Source organism: Physella acuta, unplaced genomic scaffold (assembly GCF_028476545.2).
Source record: "Physella acuta isolate Inbredline_101_S28 unplaced genomic scaffold, ASM2847654v3 ptg001798l, whole genome shotgun sequence".
NCBI lineage: Eukaryota > Metazoa > Mollusca > Gastropoda > Physidae > Physella > Physella acuta.
This window is the reverse complement of record NW_026733308.1, coordinates 210,959-237,210: the sequence shown is the minus strand read 5'-3', so window position 1 is coordinate 237,210 and position 26,252 is coordinate 210,959. Positions and strand designations below refer to the sequence as shown.

General features: G+C 39.4%; 1 protein-coding gene across 1 annotated transcript; it reads left to right on the top strand.

Annotated features, from left to right (window-relative positions):
* The first annotated feature begins 15,833 nt into the window (after window positions 1-15,833).
* Window positions 15,834-24,587, top strand: LOC131930553 (asparagine synthetase domain-containing protein 1-like). Its single transcript, XM_059287095.1, has 10 exons — window positions 15,834-16,140; window positions 19,094-19,303; window positions 19,463-19,585; window positions 20,139-20,258; window positions 20,916-21,411; window positions 21,550-21,631; window positions 22,091-22,910; window positions 23,296-23,447; window positions 23,807-23,897; window positions 24,090-24,587. Exons 1-10 carry the CDS (start codon window positions 15,934-15,936, stop codon window positions 24,267-24,269), a joined length of 2,481 nt encoding a protein of 826 aa, XP_059143078.1. The 5' UTR covers window positions 15,834-15,933; the 3' UTR covers window positions 24,270-24,587.
* The last annotated feature ends 1,665 nt before the right edge of the window (window positions 24,588-26,252 follow it).

The window sequence follows — 26,252 nt, the reverse complement described above, 5'->3', positions numbered from 1 at the left end:
GGGACAAACTTTCGATTTGCATCCCCCCCCCTCGGACTTTTCATTTGCACCCCACCACCTCAAACTTTCAATTTGGCGCCCCCCCCCCCCCTAAGGTCGGCGCCCGGAGACATATGTCCCCCCCCGCCCCTCCCCCTCGCTACGCCTCTGGTGTCGAATGTAGCCATATTTAGTTGGTATAAATGGTATAATGCTGGTTGATGTGACTTAGTGCGTGTTTATGGAGTGAGTAATCGAGAAAAAAAAATTGGATGCTTTTGGTCGTGACTTGCCTTGTTTTCGAAAGTTGGTTTGTGCCGATGACGTAGAAAAGTTGTTCTTGGACAGTCAGCTGACAGATAGACTGACAGATAGAGTGACAGGTAGACCGAGAGATAGACTGAAAGGTGGACTAGCATTTGGGAACTATGACTGCCAGTTTTTCTTTCAAACATTTTTTCTCGGGTTGGGCTAAATTTTTGAGGAGGCGGAAACACGTAAAAAGTATAAATTTTCTATACAAATTCTATTTCTTTCGAAAGTGGACGGTAGACGAAGAGGTGCCTGAAAGAACACCGATGACGTGATGTCTACGTGTGTGACTGGCTATAGTGCTCATATCTTCTGATTATTTAAAAATCTGGCAACAACCTATGACGTAATCTTCCCGCGCGGGGTTTTACCCATCAGACGAGATACCCCACCACGTGACCCAGCGGGAGCGGGCCTGACGACCGAGCTAACGGAGCTTATTATACGTAGCACCTGTCACGTCACGTCGGATTACGTCACGTGTCACCCGCCCGTCCCCCCAGCGGCTGACGTGGGGTCAAGTAACAAGCCGGGGCTTGTCTAGCAGATGTTGGTCGAGTCAAGTTGCCGGTTGGGAAGTTGGTCTGTGTGGGGGTTGACACAGCTGGTGGGTAGGGCGGAAGACGTGTGTGTCGCTCGTGTGTGTGTGGGATAAGGTGTGTGTGTTTGAATCTCTAAGTGTGTGCGTCTGTGTGTGTGGGGCAGGGGGAGATACGTGCGTATATATGTGTGTATTTGAATGTCTATATATGTTGGTGGAGGGGGGTGGGGGGTGCGTGGATATGAAAGTGTGTGTATTTGAATTTCTATGTATGTGTGTATGTGTATATGTGTGGGGGTGTACGTGCGTATGTGCCTGTGTATTTGAATGTCTATGTGTGTTGGTGGAGGGTGTACTAGGATATATAAGTGTGTATTTGAGTGTCTATGTAAGTGTGGGGTTGGGGGTGTGCTGCGTATATGTGTGTGTATTAGAATGTCTATGTATCCGCGTGTGTGGGTGGGTATGTGTATTTATGCAATTGAATGCGTCTATGTATGTGTGTATGTGCATATATGTGTGTGTGTGCGTATGTATGTGCATGTGATTTTGTTCTGGAAAAAAAAAAAGACAAGCTGATGCAGAAGTCCCACCCCCTCCTCTCCCCACTCCCGACTGTAGATCTGTTGAAGTGGAGCCCGTGTGAGAGTTGAGAAGTCATCGAGGTCAAACTTCAAAATCACGTGACACTCAAACCTGTCAGACTTAACTGCTACGGTTGATTTGTTTATAAATCAGAGCTTTGTCGTATCTTCCGTTTGCCCATAATCCATCACACCTGTATAAGCTAAAGTAAATCGGTCTTAGTTTCATTGATGAGACATACGCATGACGAAATGCTGTCCAATGATCTGATCTTATAAACTACAACTTTGCATTCTAATGAGTAGATACAACTTGAAGAATAGCTGAATCAAACTGGTTATATAAAAGTTCATTATAGTATTCATTTTTTTACTGTTAGAATATCTACCATCTTACAAAATAAAAAAGTAAATCAAATACTTATTTTGAGAACATATTCATTTTTAATCAGTCAAATAATATCTTTAAAAAATTATCTTGTTATCTAAGTTTAACTGGATTGGATAACATTTTAAATTTATTTTTAAATTCTAGACTTACGTAAACGAATCATTAAATTATATATATATATATATATATATATATATATATATATATATATATATATATATATATATATATATATATATATATATTGTGTCGAACATATATATATATAAAGATATCTGAGTGATCGGTTATGACTAGCTCAAATAGGGAGAAGAAAACCTATAAGCCTTTGGATTAGAACTCCCGATAACGAGGGTATGAAGCCTTATCCTTTAAGCCGCGCCACTAACAAACCCCTGACTCACCCGGCTAGCGAGACCCTAATCAACCCCCTATTAACACATTAATAAGCCCTTCCTCCTAGTGGCTGCCATACCCACCTCGCCGAGGGCGGTCAACAAAAAAAAAAAAAATTCCAACATCGAGTTCTTGAGATGATGGCTAGAGGCAGTAGATAGGTACAAGACTGTTCCAAGAAATTAGGCGTAATCGTGCATGACACTGTCCTCCCTCAGCCCCCCACCCACTTGCCGGGGCTAAGGGTGTCGTCGCCTCACGCTGCAGGATTTCGCCGTCGGCCGCGCGCGCCATCAACAACTAATGAAATGTCAGCTTCATTAGCCGCACGGTAAATCACCAAGCCCAAGCCATGGACTAATGGAAGCGAGTACTGTCCCTTTGTCCCTTATTGAATTTCATGAGTTTATTATAGTCCATTTTCTCTTAGGCTAGGGGGAGGCCGGGATAGAAGCCGCACCCCCCGGGCAGTAAATTTGAAGAGAACGAATCTGGAAAGAGGGGGCTCAGGGTCTTATAAACACTCAGACCAGGTTTCATCTTTCGTTTGTCAGTTCTAAGTGCCAGACACGGAAGGTGAAGGTCGTTGAATGTAGGCTTGACCGCTGGTAAGTTTGTCGGTCTGTTTTTGTTTTCGATGTTTTCAGAAATCAGCGCCTGCTTTATACCGCAAACCTGAACACGACCGGTAACAAGGACTTCGTTATAAATTGCTAATTACCCTTCTCCACTGGACGCCCGGGGGGTGGGGACAGTATTTCGGGCCATAATGAATAACATTTTTTTTTTAGTTTTTGTGGTGATAATTTGTCGAAAATGTCAAATTAATTATAACAGCGGCGTGTCTAGAGTTTTTTTTTTCCCCTTCCAGCCTTGTCGATCGTGTCCTAAAAAAAAATAGTTTAATCCCGTCTATGTTGGAATAGAAGTGAGCTATTAATCCCATTCGGTCTTCGGCCAGAATCCATTTCTCGCGGTAAATAGCTTTGTTACCGCCATGACGACGGCGTCCGTGGAGATCTGAAAACTGGATAACGAGCTTGAGGTTCTCTTTGGCTGATCAGAATTATGGTTTTAAAATATTTGTCTCGCGTTACAAACACAAGGCGCCCGCTAGGGGGAGATAATGGCCTTAAAGATGGCCGTAAAAAAAAATTTATTCTGGTTTGTACTTTTTAAAATATTAGATCTTAGCGAGATTACGTAATGGAAATAATTACAAGTTTAATTAGCTTCGTTTGGGTTTCGATCCAGCGTCGCTAGCCGCAGTACCCAGGCTGGCTAAACAAGAAATATTTCATTACTCAACTGAGTCTTCTAGTAAATATTTTCCCAGTGTATTTTTTTTCGAGGACAAAACTCCCCCCCCCCCCTCGCCATCCCTTTTCCTTTTCGTATAATTACCTCGTCCGCCATTTTTATTTGTCCTGCGCAGCATAATGCGCAGTTTATATAACTTTGGGATTGAGGCTTTCATTCCCCGGTTCGCCTCTATGCCGTTCACCTGAATGCCTGGCCATTGTCTGCTGTGAATGGGCTCATCCAATCAGGTCTGTGAGATGGCATTGTGGGGGAGATTCTACAGGATGGTCAGCTTGTATTCAGGGCTGGGGGAGGGGGGGGGGTCACCGAAGGGAAAGGTCTGGATGTTTGTTTGCAGAATTCTCTTCATTTTAAAGCTGTTTGTTTGAGGTTTTTTTAAATAAAAAAACAAACAAATATTATGTTTGTTTTTCTTCTAATTACACAAACTCTAGTAATATTATAGAGAGCACGCCAATATTTGATTGTGTTTAGAAACCACTACAGATTGGAACGGTGTTTAAAAACCACTACAGCAGATAACTGTGTTTAAAACCACCACGTCACGTCAGATAGGAACCGTGTTTAGAAACCACCAGATATCATCTGTGTTTAGAAACCACTGCAGATAGGACCTGTGTTTAAAAACCACTACAGCATATATCTGTGTTTCAAACCACCACGAACCACCACGTCAGATATGAACCGTATTTAGAAACCACCAGATATCATCTGTGTTTAGAAACCACTGCAGATAGGACCTGTGTTTAAAAACCACTACAGCATATATCTGTGTTTCAAACCACCACGAACCACCACGTCAGATATGAACCGTATTTAGAAACCACCAGATATCATCTGTGTTTAGAAACCACTGCAGATAGGACCTGTGTGTGAGCATCAGTTTAATGTCAACTACTGATAAATGTAATGTAATTAGATATAAAGCATGAATCGTTATCCGCTACAATCGGATAGTGAGTGCTAAAGTCAACGCACGAAATATTTTAACACTATAAAAAACTTGAAAAAAAGTAATTTGAGAAAAAGTCTGGCACAAAGTTAACCTGCTGAGTATTTGTATACCTGTCTTTGGTTGAAGGAAGAAAAGGATGCTGATTGATGCTAGCTACACATTCTTTCAACGTCAGGGGATACAGTTAATGAGCAGTTAACTTTGATTTCTATGCCCTCTTAACCTCAATTTAACATCACTCGAATTTCGATACACCAAGTCGAGCAAAATTATACACTTTATTTTTACTTTTTGTGTTCATATCTAGTGTAGCACATCTTTATTTCTTTCAGAGGCGTAGCGAGGGGGGGGGGGGGGCGGGGGGGGACATATGTACCCGGGGGCCGACCTTAGAGGGGCGCCAAATTGAAAGTGTGAGGGGGGGGGGGGTGCATATGAAAAGTTCGAGGGGGAAGGTACAAATCGAAAATTTGAGGGGGGGTGCTAATGAAAAGTTCGAGGGGGGGGGGTGCAAATCGAAAATTTGCTCCCGAGGGGGGCGCCAAATTGAAAGTATGTCCCCGGGCTCCGGGAAGGGTCGCTACGCCTCTGATTTCTTTACTACTCTCATTACACCTGAACTTACCATCCCCATTACACCTGGGCTTACCTGTGCCATTACACCTGAGCTTACCATTATCATTACACCCGAGCTTACCTGCCCAATTACACCTGGGCTTTCCTGTGCCATTACTCCTGAGCGTAATATCACCCTTACACCTGGACTTACGTGCCCCATTACACCTGGGCTTACCATCCCCATTACACCTGAGCTTACCATCCCCATTACACCTGGGCTTACCAGCCCCATTACACCTGGGCTTACCATCCCCATTACACCTGAGCTTACCTCTGCCATTACACCCGAGCCTACTTGTGCCATTACACCCAAGCTTACCTGTGCCATTACACCTGAGCTTACCTGTGCCATTACACCCGAGCTTACCATCCCCATTACACATGAGCTTACCTGTGCCATTACACCTGAGCTTACCTGTGCCATTACACCTGAGCTTACCTGTGCCATTACACTCGAACTTACCATCCCCATTACACCTGAGCTTACCTGTGCCATTACACCCGAGCTTACATCATTACACCTGAGCTTACCTGTGCCATTACACCCGAGCTTACCTGTGCCATTACACCCGAGCTTACCTGTGCCATTACACCCGAGCTTACCATCCCCATTACACCTGAGCTTACCTGTGGCATTACACCTGAGCTTACCTGTGCCATTACACCTGAGCTTACCATCCCCATTACACCTGGGCTTACCTGTGCCATTACATCCGAGCTTACCTTCCCCATTACATCTAGCTTTACCTGTCCCATTAAACTGAATCCAGGTCGCCCTGTTATCCAATTAAAACATTACACGAAGCGTACCCGGCCTAATTTAATCTACCTTAGCTATCAACGTCAGCCAATTAAAACACAGTGTCCATTGTAGGAGGAGTCTTGGCTGATAACTTATCGGAGAATTAATGTAAGTGTTAACATGAAGAACGGAAAAACACAAAGTTAAAAACAACCCCACCATTACCACGCCCCCATAACACCCCAACCCATACGAAAATCCGACAAAAAGCACAACCAGACACTTAAATCAATGGGCGCAGGGTTATCTATTGTTTTTAAATTAAGTAATATTTCTTCAATATGTGTTGATCTTTTTTTGGCATAATGTTCTAACAAAACTGGCCACATCCGGTTTCGTCATTCAAAACCTTTCAATCATTAATCAGCCACGCCCTAAATATCAACAACCACAATCTCAAACACAAATATTTTAATTACTTCTTTAAAAAATATCTTTACGGGGATGCAATGCGAAAAAATATTATGTTGATTAAACTAAAGAACACAACAAAAGGCTGAGAGAGAGATGGAAAAAAAAAAACACTGAATGGCCAGATTTTTTTACCCTTGTCATTCAAACTTAGAATTAAAAGAAAAGCCAAACACAAAAGGGATGGTAGGAGGTATGATCCATTGGGTGATTACACTGCTGGACATCCCGTGCGTCCCATGGTGAGCAGTGCTGCTGATAAACAAAGCACGAGCATTTGTCACGGCCGTGTCTAATCACTGGGCAGATATGAACTCACGTCCAAACAAGGGGGGATAATGAGTATCCATTCGTACGGTCTCAGGTGGGCAACAACGTGTTCAAATTACCTCCCCATAAACCATTTGTAAGGTAGGTTAGTTTGGGGTGGAAGGGGTGGGGGTGTTGAGTAAGGAGGGGAGTGTGGACAAGGGGGGGGGGTGTGTTTTAAAGAGGATGGTGGTGTTACAGTTAAAACTAAAGGAGTGAGGTAGTGGTTGTATTTTTTTATAGGGGAAAGAGGAGCTGCGGAGGGGGCGTCAAGGAGGAAATGAGTTGTGGTGTCGCAGGATTGTTTACAATGGAGGGATTTTGGCGATGGTGATGGTGTTAACGAGGAATGTGGTGTGAATGAGGGAGAGCTGTTAAAAAGAGGTGCTGGAGATAGGGCCGGTTATGAGGGAGATGGGCGATTCTGTTATAGAGGAGAGTGGAAGGAGTGGGTGTTAAAGAGGGGGAGGACTGAAGATGGGGGGTGTTAAAGAGGGGAGGGCTGAAGATGGGGGTGTTAAAGAGGGGGAGGGCTGAAGATGGGGGTGTTAAAGAGGGGGAGGGGTGAAGATGGTGTGTTAAAGAGGGGGAGGGCTGAAGATGGGTGTTAAAGAGGGGGAGGGGTGAAGATGGGGGTGTTAAAGAGGGGGAGGGGTGAAGATGGGGGTGTTAAAGAGGGGGAGGGGTGAAGATGGGTGTTAAAGAGGGGGAGGGCTGAAGATGGGTGTTAAAGAGGGGGAGGGGTGAAGATGGGGGTGTTAAAGGGGAGGGCTGAAGATGGGGGTGTTAAAGGGGAGGGCTGAAGATGGGGGTGTTAAAGGGGAGGGCTGAAGATGGGGGTATTAAATGGGAGGGCTGAAGATGGTGGTGCTAAAGGGGAGGGCTGAAGATGGGGGTGCTAAAGGGGAGGGCTGAAGATGGGGGTGCTAAAGGGGAGGGCTGAAGATGGGGGTATTAAATGGGAGGGCTGAAGATGGTGGTGCTAAAGGGGAGGGCTGAAGATGGGGGTGTTAAAGAGTAAAATGGATCTGAAGATGAAAGTGTGTGTGTGTGTTAACAATGAAAGAAGATGTTAAAGATGTTTATGATGTGGAAGATTGTGTGTAAAGAGAAATAGTGTAAATGGGAGTAATGAAGCGGAAGTGTGGGCGAAGGTGCAATGGTGAGGGCCAGTGAGGAAGTGACGTCAGAAAAGCTAAAGTAGTCTGGTAAAATAAAATATTTATCTCAACTTCAGTGTGTTAGAGTACATTTTCTTTTAGTTTAAACTTTTAAGTTCAAAATCTCAACCTCGGTTTGAAAACGAAAAAAAAATACAGTTCCAAGAATGGACTGACCACCACCCACTCACCCACCCACCCGCCCAGCAAGACACGGCTGAAGTGGAAGAAAGAGCCGAGCCACGGAGCCTTAGCTGGGCTCCGTGATTGTCTTAGCTTCAACAACAGACATCCGATCTTTGATCTGGGGAAAGGGAAGAAAAATGTTTCCACAGTAATGACAAGGGAGAAAATCGTGTATCCGCGTTAACAATACCGCGGTATCGATTTCTCTCCCCTTGTTGAACCTCGACAAAGTCACCTCATTGTTTGCGACGGGGGGAGTCGAACCAGGGCAGCTTTTGATGGGTGGGACGTGTGGGGGGGGGGGGGGTCGATGATGATGCTAGAAATGAGTACCTGTGGAACTATGGTGACGTTAAGGTAGACCATCTTTAACACCATTTAGGCATTACCAATGTCCGGTTGGTACCTGCGGTGTCTTGGAATCGTCTAGAAATATCAGCTTGACTAACACCATACGGTCATTATTGATATCCGGTCAGTGCCGGTTCTAGAGCTCTTGGACAAGCCGGGCACCTGTTGTCCATTCTCCCCTTAAAAACGTTTCTTCCACTTGAGGCAAGAGAAACCCTGGGGGGTGGGGAGAAAAAATAATTTCACGTGTGTTTGGTTATTTGTCTGTCGGGTCCTTCCTGAAAACCACTTGATGAAATTACTCACTCGCGACACGCCCCTGTCCAGGCACGCGCGCTGATGAGGCTACTCAATGCGCGTGATGACAGCCTCGGGATGGGCTTCGTTACACGGCGACAGAGCCTCGGTTTCGTTCTTGTCATGTCGTGAGTGGGGGTTTGTATCGCTAGCGTGCCTTCTTCACCTAACTCCTCCCAACCACCACCCCTGTATATGAGTTTCAGGAACAAAAACCTAGGTTTTCCATAATGTTTCCATTCTGTACGTAACTTTAAAATATTTTTCTCGTGCTATTTTTTAAAAGAAAATCGTGAAATCATAAAGAAAAGCGTGCATATAGGCACTCCTGCTGTAGTGATATTGCTGTAGAATCTTGAATATTGTTTATGTGACTTTCTTGACCAAAGTAAAGTTCCATTTTTGAGTCTGATGGTCCATGAGACAAGTGAAGTAGAGTTCACCTGTTTCTGGGCACCTCGGCATGTGAAGGGATAGTATTGTTAGCACTATGCCCAGTCGCCTTTACCCTCCTTATCGACAGTTTTGTACCCATCAGAGTTGGATGAACTCAGGGACATTCTACTAACTTGAACCCGGATTCGAACTCGAGGTATAGTGCGATGGTGGAGGAAACTCTAACAGTAGATGTAATGAGTTTGTGAGCCAGGTCCAACTATACACATGGGGTCTAGGGCCAACCACACAAGTCTAGTCCTGGGGCCAACTATACAAGTGGGGCCTGGGGCCAACAAGCCGAGTAGGGCCAAAGTTAAGTTATAAGTTTCTCGACTGGTCTGATACCGTCAGAGCTTATTTATATACAGTTAGGCTGGACCATGATCGCGAAAAATCGAACTAATTTTGTGTTTGAGTTATTCTTTACCTCCGTTTGTGAATAATGGCGTTTTTTTTTCTTTCAGTGGAATACGATGACTTAATGAATATATTGCTTGTTATTACTGAATGTCTGTTTTGACACGAATTTCAAATGTGTGAATATCAATTTTGTAGCAATGTTTTCGATTAACGTTTCAAGAATAAGTCGTTGCAATGATTTTTTATTAAGGGCTCAGCCCCTTCAAGATAGGACGATAAGTAATTATTAATAAGAAAAACCTAAATAAATTTGTAACTAAAATTAGAAAGTAAATTAAAAGTTGTCTCTGCCATTGAGATTTAGCGGTGTTGCTACACAATGTCCGCTTGCTAATCCGAAAGTCTCGAGTTCAAAACATAATCTCAACCCAACTGCTCTCAAATCTAAACCAGGACTTAACTAGCCCGAATGAGCTCAACGTTCCATCGGCTGGCAACATTGATGCGGGAAAACATCGATTTTTTTTATCCGGTTGCTGTCTGCGTAGTTTAATTATCAATTTTTTTCTTCTATTGTGTACTAAAGAACTTTTAAAATGAAACTTTTGGTCTTGTATCTCAAGCGCCAGTACTCTCAATGATGTGATCGGTTGTTGTACTGTTGTTGACATAAACATGGCATTTAACCGAGGAACTGGTCGTTTCTTTATCGAACACACACTACACACTACACGACACACTACACGACACACTACACGGCATACTACACGCCACACTACACGACATACTGCACGCCACTCGCCACACTACACGCCACACTACACGCCACGCCACACTACACGCCACACTACACGCCACAATACACGCTAGACACCACATACCATCCACCACACGCTACACACCATGCGCCACACAACACATCACCACATACCACACGTTACGTACAATATACCATCCGCCACACATCACTCAGCACACACCACACACTACACACTACAACGTTGTCTCCTTGAGTAGACTGTCGGGGTATGACCGAGTAACCACAAGCTGGTGTCATCATCCCCTCTCATTATAAATTAGCTTGCTGAAGTTGGCTTAGTAGCTACGAATATTGACAGTCCTCACTTGCCTTGTTTTAAAAGCACAATTTGTAATAGGTGGATGATATGGTGTTGTTTTATAGTTTTTACCATACGTAGTTGAGCAGATTAAACGGAGCAGTTCCATATTTCAATAGAAACGGAAATGGATCTTGGCATTCCTAAGATGAGTCCTTATGAATATCTGGGGTGAGGAAGTTAGTATGTATGTTTAATATCACTTTTAGAACCTGCTTCACCAATTATCCCTAAAGTAATTTGACATTGTTTCAGTGTTAATTATCCATATTTAATGCTAACAGCTTTTTTTTTTTTTTTTTTTTTTTTTTTTTTTTAACATTGAGCTACGCTCCATTATTTCTCTACTGACTTAGCATCTACAAGCACATAACAAGAAAAATTGTAATATTTTACAGAACAGAGTGATGGCAGACAGATTCGTTGTTCAGGAATTAAAGGGCTTACAGTAATAGACATAGATGTAGCTGTGGTATCTAATACCGTGAGGACTTATAGGACGTATGTTGAAGAGAATGAGAAATAATTGGCTAAAATAAATAATTTACTATCCACCAAGGTCGCCATTTTTCAAAAATTATATTTATTTAATCCGTAATCTCAGCGAGAACATACTTTTTTTATTATTGTTAATTCGGTCGTTATTTTTGACACGTGACCGTTAAAAGACATGGTTTCGTTCGGACATTTTTCTCTTGGTGGGAGCTGGAAGGTGCAGTCGTCGCCCCCCCCCCCCCCCCCCATCCCCCAAAGTATTCTGCTCTTTAGACAAAAGCCTCATTAAGGCCTATTTTGCCAAGTGTAAGCAAGCGCTAGAAGCTGGCGTCTAGTTAGAGCGCAGAAAAACCGTCTAAGCCAAAAGCTGCTGTTGTTGTCGCAGAGTGTGTGGTGTCGAGGTCAGATGATGGCGTGAGGTCATCTATCAACTTTGATGACGTCAGGTGGGGAAAAAATTAGATTTAGCCTGTGGGGAGGGGGTGCGAAAATGAAGAGGGAGCTAATTTCCTTTTGGTAATTTAGAGGCTTCGGTAGCAATCATCATACTGGCCGAGTGGTCAGCGATAGTCACGTGGTTTTAAAGTGCAGGCCTCTGCTGGTCTGGCTGCAGACGAGACAGGCTCGAGACGAATGGGTCTCGCAAAATTAAAAGCAGCATGCAAGTCTAATAGGAAGAAATATCTTTGTAGAGCGCATATATATATATATATATATATATATATATATATATATATATATATATATATATATATATATATATATATATATATATATATATATATACAATGTACGAGCCATTATAATTTTTTTACATTAGAGTTATTGTTCTACATGATGCACCAAAATGGTCTCTGAAGTTAATAAAATATGGATGTCCAGATATGCTAGTAGAAAATGATTATAAGAGCTAAGTGTGAGGATAAAGCTAGGATTAGTCTTAACATTAAAAATAATATTCATCAGTATTTAACTGGAAAAAAAAGAATGCAAAATAAAATACATATGGCCGCACACACACACACACATAAACACACACACAACACAGCCTTTACGGGTATAAGGCAGATAATTTGGCTTTTGAAACAACCCACTCTTATTTGCGCTAAGGGAAGCAACTGAGAGAGAACCATTGTAACTCAACAGCCAAATGGGTTTCATGGGAAGTAACTCTGGACCGCCACTGCAACTCCATCTCCCATGACTGTAAAGGGGAATAAGCGGGTGAATATTTGCAAGCAAGCTTCACGGGAAACGAAAAAAAAATCTCTATCATCAATCGACCAGAGTCTGATGAAGATGAATCACCGATACGATGACCAGTGCTAAATGACCGTCACTGGTGGCGTCTGTAGCGAAAGCACCCGGATGTTTTATGCATGGTAGTTGAGTGGCAAAATTCATGGCGGCTGTCGTGAAATTGAAATTAATAAAGGATATTTTATAACTTGAAATTTAATTTTCTTTTAAATTACAGAATCACTTAAAAAAAATATTTATAGACAACACTAGTTAGAATCTATTATAAGTAGGCCGATTTAATTTTACTGTAGCTTTAAACTTTAAGTGTTATAAATTTTAAACATTATTTTAAAACAAAAATTATTAAAATAATGAAACAAATATAGATCAAGAATAAAAATACTTACATCCAGATGTATTTCAGAATTTTCTTGTGCTCATACGTTACTTTGTGTGTGTGTGTGTGTGTGTGTGTGTGTGTGGTGTGTGTGGGTGGTGTGTGTGGTGTGTGCGCGTAAGTGTGTGCGTGCGTGCGTGCGTGTGTGTGTATGTGTATCTTTAATTCTCAACACATTAATTGGATGTCACTAATGCGATTTTAAGCTAATTGGTTATTTGCAACGTATGAAGCGTGGATACATAAAAACTAGAAACAAAGACAGTTTTTTTTAAATATCACTGCTTAGGGTGAGAAAACGTTAGAGGGTGATTTATGATTATAATGAACGATTTGGCTTAAAATAGAACAATCTTATCAACTAGCCAAGCGTGACTTGTAGAGAGCAAGAACGTGAAATCAAGCGTGACCAATTCACCCCTCCTACCCAGCGGGTCACTTCACCCCCCCCCACCCCCGCCCTCACACACACACACACTATCTGCATACCCCCTTCCCCCCCCCCCCCCCCCCGCCCCAACCCCTCAACTCTCAAACAAGAACGAGAACCCAGCCTCACCATCAGCCTGGCCGGAGACTTGCCGGAATTGCATTTTCGTGCATCTCGGTGTCGGGCGGACAGGAAACAATGAGCACTCTACATGCAAATTAACGCGGTATCCAGGGGTCAGCCCGCCTGCGTGCAAATCCCTAACTGCTCCTCGGCCTTCCGGAAGCGACTTAAGATACTTGAAGTGGTCAAGGGGTCAATTAATTAAAAGTTAATCCCGCGGCCGCCCCTGGCCCACAATTTGTTACTAATTAAAATTAACGCGAGTTGTAGCCCGTCTATAGTAGCCGGGCGTCCACGTGATAAGGGAACCAATTAATGCCACGGTCCACTAGCCCTTGGCCTCGGCAAGTTTAAGGTCGAATAAAAAAAGGATTGGTACCATTAACATAAATTAACCGAACAAAATAAATCTGAACATAAATCCTAGCTAACACTAAATGGACAGTCTGCTATTAATATTTCATTTAGACTAACCCACAGTAAAAAATAAAAAATCTGTCTTATTCCACTTATGCCAACCCATTGTTTTTTACACAGTAAGTTCAATAGTATTTAAGTCCTAAATTTATTTTGCTTTAAATCTTATAATATAAACAAGTGCGATGGGGGTGATTGGGGGTGGGGTTAAAATATATATTAAATCAGTGGTAAGGGCAAGGGGAGCGGTGGGTTAGAGCCACCCCCATGGACAGCTGTCTGTCTTGATTGAACTCACTTCAAGATGCTAGTTTTCGTGTTGAATATTGAACCACACACAGAGGCGTAGCGAGGGGGCGGGGGGTCCGAACCGCACCGGGTGACACCATTTAGGGGGGTGACACCGAGGCAAAAAATAGCAAAATATATAGAGAAAAACATGAGGGGGTGCAAATCGAAAGATTTTATTAGTGGCGTAGGCAGGGGGTGTTAGGTGGAGTGGGAGCTATAACACCCCATAATGAGCCCCAAAATGATAGTTGCCTCATAGTGTTACAGCTGTTTGCTCGCTTGGCTCTTACCACTGTTTTAACATTTTGAATGGCACATCAAAAAAACCTTTTATTTTATTTTATTAATTTTTTTCTTTTAAAATCTCAATGAATATGATCGTAGGACGTAGGCATAGTCTAATTCAGGGCAACCATATATAATCATAATTAAATATCATAATATTGAAATAAAGGTGTTAGTGGATCTTTTAAAACTGGGATATTTGGGAAATAATAACTTTTGGCTCTTCAGTCCCAAAGGGTCGCCGACCCCTTGTCTAATTGTTTTGTTGTTGGCTGTTGGTGATACTGTCCCTATACTTTTAGGGATCCAAAATTTGCTGAATGGATTGTTTACTGGAATGGTTATTACATAATAGATGTAATTTGAATTTTTAAATTAATCTTTTTTAAAAAGCTAATGTCTTTATGTTAAACTTAACACTATACTTCAATTTTTACCTTCTTAGAAACTATTATTTTTACAAAATATATAAATAAACAACAATCATCTTTTTTATAGTAATAAAACAAAAAATTTTGTTTTATATTTTGATTTTTTAATGTAAGTCTTATTTCCTTTTGGTAATTTTAGTAGTTCGATTATAAGTTCCTTCCCTTTAATACAATGTTTATATTGATTTTGATATCGCCTGCATACTTTTGACTAGCGACTAACTTTTAAAGTTCACTCTAAATTCTAATAATTCCGTGAAATCATCTTAGAGATTATTTACTTAGCTGCTATTTTGCCAGCGATTTAAAATTACACCCGTAGAAAAGATATATGGGAAATTCAGCTTAATTTTTTTTCAGTCGTCTAGTAAGTCACACCAAGGCCAATTAGCTTCAAGCATTGTTAGCTGTGTATCATGAGGGTGTTTGTGTGTGCGTGCGTGTGTGTGTGTGTGTGTGTGTGATGTGTGTGTCCCCAACCACAGATCATCTTCATTTCACCTCTTCAATGTCGCTTCTTTGCATGCAGAACATTTTTCCGTGCTTGCTCAGTCTCCAGCGGATGATTTAGAGATGGGCCTACAGTATGACACGTTTACTTTTTCTCTCAATACACAATAAAGCAGTCTGCGCTTTTCTTTATAGCGATGTATGTAAATAGTCGTGCGTAAAATTATATATAAAGAAAGTTGTTTCGTTTTCTTCTTTTAGTGTATATATTATTAAAATAAAAGCGTGTTACCAGCAGAGGCGTAGCGACCCTTCCCGGCGCCCGGGGACAAACTTTTCGATTTGTACCCCCCCCCTCAAACTTTCGATTTGCACCCCCCCCCCCTCGAGATTTCGATTTGCACCCCCCCCCCCCCCCCCTCAGACTTTCGATTTGCACCCCCTCAACCTTTCAATTTATTTTTCCAACCCATTTTGGCGCCCCTAAGGTCGGCGCCCGGGGACATATGTCCCCCCCCCCCCCGCCCCCCCCCCTCCCTCGCTACGCTACTGGTTACTAGCTGTTACTAGATCTAGATCTAGTAATCTTAAAACTTTAGGCCTAAACTGAAAGTTCTTTATACATTTTAATAATAAATACATTTATTTCTTGCAACATCTAGTCAACTCATTTGCGTAAAAGACGTAAAATAAAATTATATATCTACATCGCAGTACAAAGTAATGAAAATATGAAAAAAAAGTAAACAAATAGGCCACTCAAGAAACTCTACGCATGGGATCGAAATCTTGATTTCAACATTAGAAGTCTAGAATATAATACTATTACAAAAGTTTTTAAATGTGTGGGATATTTTTTTGTTGCTGTTTGTCACACAAAACTCAAGCCACGACCAACCATGTGAACAGTAATATTCATATTGTTAGATCAAGAAACAATGAAACGTTTCACTGCCAATCCTGCTATCCGAGTTCTGAACTCAAAGTTTCAGAATCCGGCGTTGATGATCATGGCCATGGGGCATCTCCTACTTCAGCATCAACAAGTGTAAGTTTTAACTTACTATTTATTATTTAAGCTTTTAAAATTACAATTAATTTGTTAAACTTTAAATTATGTGTGCATAAATCTAGATCTATAAATTCTATCTATAGTGACTACTCACTAGCTAGATCAGTGGTTCCCAACCTTTTTCGAGTGGCGACCCCCTTTTATAAAAAGTAAGTGACCCGCGACCCCCCATAGAATTAAAAAGCCGAAATTAGTATGGAAATTAATAAGCACTAAAATAAGATTTTCTAGTAGACTTTCATAATGAACTACTCTTGATAACTGTTTTAATAGCATGAGTAAAATTGCATACTATTCACTATTCACTAAATCTTCGTGGTTAAGTTTTTATTTTTAAAAAAAATTGTTAACACCAACCTATGTCATTATAATTATCTTAATTTTGTTTTTAATCGAAGAATAGAGTTGAAAATATATTCTCGAAAAGTCAATCAATTTTACGTTTGGGTATGAATGGTGAATACTACACCAAAATTGTGTCTGCAGTTTTTCATCTTACACGGAATCATCCTGCAAATCAAAGAATTCATTTTATAATTCATCGGGAATGCTGGCAACATCAAGGGAAGAAGAGAATGGGTAATGCGTAAATGCAGATTCTTCTTTTTTTCAGCTCATAGAAATAGCAATGCAGTTCGTTTTCAAGAGATTCAAGATGCCCAGAAATCGCTTCTTTCAAAATTGTAATTATCTCACAATCAGATTCATCTACCACACCGCAGAGTTTCTCAAATTTACAATATTTCCAAGATTTGTTTTCTTTACCGATTTTGCAGCTTTGATAAAAATGCCCCGAGATTATCATGGAAAGTTATAATATTCGTTAATTTTCCCTGAAGCTTCAGGTTAAGCTTATCTTGATGTTCGAACACATCTGCTAGGTATGATACTCTCTCCAACCACTCAATGTCGTTTTAAGTATACCAAAAAGTCTTGTTTCCTTTGCAATCCCAAGAACAATTTGATTTCAGATTTCAATTCAAAAACACAATTTACAACATTTCGTTTGACAGCCAGCGTACTGTAGTGTAGAAGAGCAGAACCTCGTGATCTATATTAATATTTTTGCTCAGTTCTTTGAAGGCTCCAGATGTTATATAATTTACGACTTATACTAGCAATGGACTCTTGATGTCGATTGGTTAGGGCAGTGGTTAGGGAGCTAATCTTTTCTGTTTTCTGAAAGCCCGATTTTGAGCTAAACATAGATGGCGCACCATCCGTACAAACCCCCACAGCCGTTCTAACCCATTTTAATCATCCAGTTTCAAAAAAGATATTTATTTTCTCCATGCTATCTTCACAAAAGAGCAACTCTTCTTTGCTATCATCCGCATGAATATAGACACAGACCAGCAACTGCGAACACGAACTCACGTCTGTTGATTTATCAAATTGAAAAGCAGACAATGGTGAAAGCTTAATTTCAATAAAAATGTGTTATTTAACATTTACGTACAGGCAGCGTTTGATGAGATTTTCTCCTATTGTTTTTTTTTTTGTTTTTTTTTTTTTGCTTGGCATTTTCTATCGCGACTTCATTTGATGCTTGCACTAATGCTGGTGAAAACTTCCTGTTCGATCAAGGCTCTGGCGTTTGCAACTAGCTTCTTATCGACGAAAGAACTCCATATATATTTTGGTGTGTTCCGAATGACTCGTCTCAAATGGCGTTTTAGTTTTGAAGATTTCATAGATTCGTGACTGAGAACAACTTTGTACAGTGCGCTTTGTTTCTTCTCTATTACATTTCCAGTGATGTTAATGAAGCCGAATTTCAAAAATTCTTCTAAATATTTATGTTTTGTTTCAAATTACTAAGGTTTAGTATACCAGTTGGCGACCCCCCAGAAAGACCTTCGCGACCCCCCTGGGGGTCGCGACCCCCAGGTTGGGAACCCGTGAGCTAGATGATTAGATCTATATTCAATTCTACTATTACTATCTATATTATAATATTATTCATTAATATTATATTAGGCCTATATAATATATATATATATATATATAATTCTCTTCTGGGAGATGCTAGAAAACAAGCTGTAAGCGCGCTCCCTACCACCCCCACCCCTACATGGTCTGGTGAGCTGTGGTTCATTCTAAATGTTTACATTCGTAGAGCTGGGTTTAGTGACAGCTATTATGGGCAGATAATTTAGTTTGAAACGATTTTAAACTTAGGGGAGGTAACTAAGAGGAGGCTGCTTTCACTTGGGGGGGGGGGTGTAGGGTAGGGGTTGGGGGAAAGGAGGGTGGGGGTAGTATCGTTCTTAACGACCTACTAATAGTGTTTTAAAGCAAATATTTTCAGTGGCAGCATTGGTACTGTCGAAATCACAAATTATGAATTACTAAAAAGTAGAAAATAAAACAACTAAATAGCGGCATATGATATGCCGCGGGTCGGCTAGTATAGTATAATATAGTATATAGGCCTAGTTAATACAGATAGGCTATAAATAATATTGTAGGCCGCTCTACCTATAACTATAATTATCTGGTTTTTCTTGTCATCTATCACCTCATCTTGTTTGCTTTAGATTGGCTCTAGTCTTGATGGGACAGGGATTAACACGATAAATACTTAAATAGTATCTAAAATTGTGGGAGAATTTTTATACCGGTGTCTGATAATGGAATCTTCTTTTAAAAAGGGTTGATAGGTTGATACGCCTAACCCTAATTTCTCACCATAAAATTAATCGAGATTACAATACTACTAACAACCCAACACAGTTATTTTATGGAAGAGTCTATTATTGGACATCGGTATCTAAAATCATCCAAAATGGTTGCCATACTGCTAAAATGTGGCATAACTCTTTATCAATATGAAATGCTTTTAATTACAAATTGTATCATAATTTTTGTTAATTCACAGGGCACTCATCCTGATTGTATAAGGATTCCTCTGCTTGTTAATTCACAGGGCACTCATCCTGATTGTATAAGGATTCCTCTGCTTGAACATCGTGGACCAGATCAATCTCAACATCACGTTTTCCCTCTGTCTAGAAACAGTCAAGGTGTAATGCAAGGTTATGTCCTACATTTACGAGGTATTTTAACACCCCAGCCTGTCACTGATGACGAAGGCAACGCTTTACTGTGGAATGGTGAAATATTTGGTGGCATCCAGGTTTCAATCATCTCTATTGATTAATTTCTCCTAAGTAATTTTAGTAGTCTTCCCCTTATTTTATATTCCAGTTCTGAAAGTTTTAATATTTTTTAAAATCTAAATATAAGATTAGCACTTAAAAGGATCTAAAACAAAATGTCCTACATTAATATTTAGGTTAAAAGTGATGAAAATGATACTCAAGTTCTCTTTGGAATATTGTCTCAATGTACGACTGATGAAATTATTGTAAAAGCATTTAAAGCTATTCAAGGACCATGGGCCTTTGTCTACTGGCAAGTAAGGTTTCTTTAAATACTTTAATGTAACTTACTTAAAATTTTAAAATATTATTTCCTTAGTCAGATGTTAAAAATGTTAGTTTTAATATTAATAAAGTGGGAGTGAGGTCATCTGAACGTTATATTCTTATATAACAGTAATTGTTGGGCTGGCGCTTCCAGTGGAATTGGGTATAGAAATAGCAGTTAAGTTTGTGACAAACACCACTCATTTTTCTAGAATCGCAAAGAGACAAAAAGTTCTTAGAATATGCAGCTTTATGCAAAAGTTGATCGAAACCTATGTATAATATCTAAAACTTGAATATGAAAAATGTATCTAAAACGGTATTCAAGAGAACTTTTACACAGACATACAGACAAGATTTCATAACTGAGTTTTTCCGACTCGGTGCACAATTACAATACTTCCTCTATACTCCTTATACAGAAAAGTAAATATAAATACAATTTTTACAATCACCTATTCCCCTTAGACTTAATTTATTAGGGTGTTTTTTTATATCCTTCAGTTTTTTTTATGACAAGGAATATTGGTGTAATATCCACAGGCAAATGCTAAGAAGCTTTGGTTTGGCAGAGATAAGTACGGCCGAAGAAGTCTCTTATGGCATCATCCATCATCTTTATCAGACCAGTTCATATTATCATCTGTTGCAGTACCAGACATGGTAAATAGTAAAAAATACTTTAACATTTTTACTTTTTGTTTTTAGTTTTCTTTGAATCTGCCCTTAGCCAATGAATTTTTATGCAGTGTCCATGTATGCTTGGTGTGAGATGGATTATTGTGTAGGTTAGGGTAAGCAGGTGAAACAGTTAAGTGAGTTGTGTTAAAGTCACCCACAAAGTGTTGAGTTAAGGGAAAGGCAAGTGTGAGACAAAATAGTTGAATATCGAAGATTATTGACTTCTTGCAGTAATCACAACCTTACAGTTCGATGCAGTTGCATTTGGTTGTTGTTAGAGATGAAAGTATTGATAGTTTGGTGTTTAGATTTAATAAGAAATGGAGTGTTATTTGATAGTGAGAGACACTTTTACAAGCTGTTTGTGCACCTGTCAGATGTCAGTTGCCATAGTAATAACTAATGTGTAAATAAAACAAAAACATTTTGATGAGTAAAATCCTCAATTTGTTTTTCAATGTCATTTGTCACTCAAGTATCACATTCAGTGTCTTTTCTTTGATAACATTTTCCTTGTTGCTCAATTTTAACTAACTGCTTTTGCATTCAGCAACAACTAATGGGTGATCTTTTTAATTAATTTAAAATTAATTAATCACTATTAATTTAAAATGTTTAACCTTTTTTTTTTAAATTCAGGTTTTTTCTGAAATTCCATCAGTTGGCATATTTAACCTGGACTTCTCCTGCGTCGATGTCGTAGAAGAAAACGAAACACCTACACTGACACTCCACCCATGGAAAGGATCCAGGTGGCCGGCTACAGTTCAGAAAGTGGAAGACACTGAAGAAAACAATGTCCTAACATTTTTATACCCTCCTGGGCCCTCATGTCTCCCTGTCATTGTTGACAAGAGATGTCTTCTTGACTGCTGGATACCAGATCTAAATCAGGAAATACCCGGCTCAGATGTACTGACACCAGATCACTGTACATATTGTTGTACAAATGCTGAAGAGATGCTGTTGAATATACTGCAGGAACATACAGAGCTGGATTTGCTGGCTGAGAAACTCATTCACGTCTTGCAGGCAGCTGTCAGTGTCAGAGTAAATGACATCCCAGAACATGTATGTTCAGCTACTAATCATGCATCAGTTAACCTGAATACTGACAAGGAAAATCTTGCTAGATGTACGTTTCAGTTTAATTTTTTTTATTTACTAATTTAATCGTAAATTTTATTTACATCTAAAATTTCATATGTAATAAGAATTTATTATTTAAATCCAACCAAGTGTCATTACATTTTTTTATATATATCATGTTCAGATACAGCGTACTCACAAGCCAAGGTGGCAATTCTCTTTTCTGGTGGATTGGATTCAACTGTTCTGGCTGCTTTAGCTGACAGGTAGGAATTGGTGCTTAGACCAAAAGTAATCTGCTAATTCTGGATCTGTTTAATTGATGGTTTATATTGAACTTGATTAATGAATAGAATTTTCTATAGTGTAAATAACACACCTGGAAAATTACTTGTAAGAGTTTAGGATTTAACTTTTAACAATGTCAAAACTTTCTTTGAGTCAAATGGCCATTTATTATTTAATGTATCTTATTTTTACCATTCCCTACATTTCAAGGGTTAGTGGGGGTAATAGTCAATAGTAACTTGGTGTGCATAGTTTTGTTTCACCATTTTAACAAAAGATTTTTGCATTCATCTTTGGAGTTGTATATTATTATGTCACACAAATAGGGATGATGCGGGGGTTTAAACTTTTGTGATAGAGATGTGGGATATGCAAAACATTATGTTTGTACACATTTCTTTTAAGTCTCTCAATTTTTTAATATAATTCTGTACTAGATGCATCCCAGAAGATGAACCTATCGACCTACTGAATGTTGCATTTGAACAAGCTGCGCCTAGGAAGTGTAACCCTAATCTTAAAAAGAAACAAAAAGATTTCAAGAAAAGAAACAAAACTACAAAAAATCAACACAACTATAACAAATCAATCAATGATGAACTTCCTTCAGCCTCTATCTCTTCATCATCCGGTGTCTGTGCATCAAGTCAGCAGTTTGGGACTACACAGATAAAACATGACATCACTACAAATACGAACTGCCCTGTCATTGATGCTGAGTCACAGCTGGGTAATGTAAAGCTTTCAGATTCATCTGGACTTGCATGCAGTTTCTGTAACAGTACCGTTACAACACAGAGCAAAGCTGATAAATTTGATACCAGTTACACAGAGGTAGGGACAGTTAGCGTGTGTGAAACATGTCATCAGCACCCTAGTCCAAACATCACTTCTCCTAACATCACTGAAGTTAGCTCTCAACATCCTAGTCTAAACATGGCTTCTTCAAACTTCACAGATGAAGTTATACATGAAGGTTCATATGAAGAGCCTCAATCATCTTCCTACGAAGTGCCTGACAGAGTGACTGGTAGAATAGCTCTCTCGGAATTGAACCCCAGGCGACAATGGAATTTTATAGAAGTTAACGTAACACAATCTGAAGTCCAGAGTCTCAGACAGTCTCGCATCCGTCAGCTGATCTACCCCCTTCACACTGTGCTAGACGACAGTATCGGGTGTGCTGTTTGGTTTGCTGCTCGTGGGCAAGGTGTGCTGGCCAATGATAAAAAACAAAAGATAACCAGCCAGGCGAGGGTTAGTAAACTAATGTTTTCTCTTATAATTTACTTCATTAAAACATTTATTGCTTAGATGGTGGTGCTAAAATGGACTGTGTGTAAGAAAGCAAGAGTTAGTGGATACAAGCACAGGAGCAATAACTGGCAATATGTGAGAATTGGTAGATTCCATGCCTTGTTAAAATAATTCCTGGCTTAACATGATTGCTCATTCTGGTTATACAAGTACAAGAGAGTTACTTATTACTCTCTCTAGACTCTTTAAATTTCTGTATTCAAATTGTTTTGTACAATGATATTTTAATCAGATTTATTTAGTGTTTTTAAATAATCATAGAATTTTATTTCAGGATAACTTAAGTAAAAAAAACTGTTTCAAGTTTTGACGTTAACTTTTGTAGGTTATTCTCTGCGGTATGGCTGCCGATGAACAGTTTGCTGGGTACTCTCGTCACCGAGTCACATTTAGCACTAGAGGATGGGCTGGTCTAGTGTCAGAGATCCAAGAAGAAATGTGGAGGATTTCTGCTAGAAACCTTGGACGAGATGACAGGTGCTTGTAGTTTTAGTCTAGCTGCTTTCAATTTATTTCTGTGTAGCTTTATATTTAGAAGCAAAATTACAAATTATTTTTGGATTGAAGAAAATAATCTTTGATTTGATGTTTATTGCAATGTTAGATGAAGCTCATCTGTGACCAAAGCTTCTAGATTTTAAAGCCAACGCATGCTCTATTACTCTTAATTAGAATCAAATAAGGCCTACCTGTTAGATAATAGACACCCTTCACACGTAAGACAACAGTGTGCCTTATTAAACCTTTTCTCATTGTGGAATTCTGATTCAGATGTCAAACATAAGACTGTTACAAACATATCAGTTGGTTATAGGTTGTTTTTATGGTATTTTTAGGATTATTACAGACCATGGAAAAGAAGGCAGGTTTCCATTTTTAGATGAAATTTTCACAGAATTCATTAGCGAGATACCACTGTATAAAAGAGTAAGTGTACAACTTGCTATTTTTTATTACTCTTTTGTAAAAGCAAGTTAGAAATTAAAGCCACGCTTAGTCGAAAAGTTCATAATCGATTGATTTCAAATCTGATTGAGAATTTTCCAAATATTTTTTGTAGATATTTCACGTCCATTAACAGTTGTTTTTTTTACAGTTAATGACCTTTATAATTTTTAGGCTGATTTGAATTTACCTAGAGGTATTGGCGAAAAGCTCTTGTTGAGATTAAGTGCTGTCAAACTTGGGCTGATCAAAACAGCAACACAACCCAAAAGAGCTATCCAGTTTGGCTCAAAAATTGCAAAAATGGACAACAAAAAGGAAAAAGGAACTGATGTTTGTGAAAGGCTTATATAATAGCTTAGAAATATAAGTATGTTCATTTTAAATTTGTCAAACATAATAAAGTTTTAACACTTAAAATTAGTTTGAAAGTTGTTAATTTTATGTGTAAAATTGTTGATGTTATTGTCAAGTTTTAAGAAAGAAACTAATTTTTTAAATAATAAATTGTTGTGGTTTAACAAACTATATACAAGGGAGACAATTAATTTTAGTAATCTAAATTCTATCTTTGACAAGACATCTATTTTGTTAATGTTCAGAATGTAGTAACTATTTCACGAACATGTTTTCATGTCAAATAAAATGCTTTTAAAACCGTGAAATTTTAATATTCAAGCAAAACAGTTATACAAAACTGGATAATTGTTGTTAGTGATATATGAATCATAAAGATTTTTTAAGACTAAGTACAATTAATTGTCAACTTGATTCTGTGTTATGTTGTCCTCTTCATTCTAGAAGATTTTTAATTTATTGCTTTCCAAACCACAAAATGTGGCAAATAAAAACACAATCTGAAATACACAAAAAATTAAGTAGTTTATATGGAACTCCTTCTCATAGCAAAGTTAAAATACCACTATACATTCAGAAACATTAATAGTTATTTCCTGAGTCTAAAGAAAAAAATATTTGCAAGTGGTCATCCCACGGGCGTAGCGACCCTTTCGATTTGCACCCCCCCCCTTGAACTTTTCATTTGCCCCCCCCCCCCCCCACACTCAAACTCAAAAAGGTCGGCGCCCCCCTCGCTACGCCTCTGTCTCATCCTAGAAAACATAAAGTGAGAAAATGTATTTCAATGTTCTTATTTTTAGGGCAGTAAAAATTGTTTTTATACTTGTATTTTGTACATGACTTACTTGACTTAAACCTCTTTACTCCTTGTGGAGCGTAGAGCCTTAACCATAACATTCCATTTCGTCCTGTTAGTGGCTGTTGATTTTGTAACCTCTCAAGACATCCCTGCTGTCTTGAGTTCTTCATGAAAACTCTGCCTCTGGGAGTTCCACTCCAGCACCTGGCGTGTCTCATTCAGTTTCTTCCAGGCATCTCTTCGGTAAAAATTTTTACCGCCCCCCCGAACAAAATTTAATTTATATAATTTATATAGTAAATAAATACTTTTAACAGTGTCCGCCCCCCCCCCCCGAAGAAAGTTTACCGCCCGCCCCGCCCCCCCCCCCCCCCCCCCCCGAAAATTTCAAGTGCCACCCCGGAGAAAAAAGTCTGGAAGAAACACTGGTCTCATTAGAGGGAGCCTTTGGTAGTGTGTGTGCCACCCAGCGCCACTTCCTCCTCAATTGCACTGTCGTTGGCTCCTGCCCTGATCTTCTCCATTTGTCTGCTTTAGGCTCTTTGTCCTGCCACCCCACTTCAAAATACTTACAACATTCTTATTGTAGACTTAATTGTAGCGCTACAAGAGGAAGTTGATACTTTTATATAATAATTCTAATTCTATTATTTTCTATTGTTGTTGAGTCAATACCTTTCACTTAAGACTAAAATAATTTGCTTTATATCCTGGTTAAGTTGATAATGTTGATAATATACTCTTATATAAACCACTCAACTTAAGTATTTTCCTTAAAAACCGGTCTTAAAAATAGTTTAACATCAGCACGCCTGATTAATAAACATTCGCTACTTCATCGTTATCTCACCAAATTAATTTTGAAAATTAGATTTAAAATCAGTCAAAAGATTTAACCATAAACTTTCAGATTCACATACATCATAACATTACTAATTAGAGGCTTGGTTGGGTTAGTAAAGCTAATGGTTGCTAAAAATGAATAATTCCAAGTTCGAACCTCTGCCCATATGAAGCTCGATATCTGAGGACAGAAACCAATCGAGAAAGGAAACTCCAAAATCCCATGTAGTTTGTTGTTGGTTGGATAAAGCCTATAGAAGCAAACCCAAAGAGAAAAGCAGGCTGAAATAGGAGTCAAGGGGTCGAATTAGTGACGGCTATTAGGGGCAGATAAT

What these genes read in the sequence shown, in the direction of transcription:
- LOC131930553 (XM_059287095.1), top strand. Translation starts at nt 15,934, where the DNA reads ATGTGTGGGATATTTTTTTGTTGCTGTTTGTCACACAAAACTCAAGCC. An exon ending in CTGGCTGCTTTAGCTGACAG is followed by an intron (nt 21,632 to 22,090) that starts GTAGGAATTGGT and finishes ATTCTGTACTAG; the next exon opens with ATGCATCCCAGAAGATGAAC. An exon ending in AGATACCACTGTATAAAAGA is followed by an intron (nt 23,898 to 24,089) that starts GTAAGTGTACAA and finishes TATAATTTTTAG; the next exon opens with GCTGATTTGAATTTACCTAG.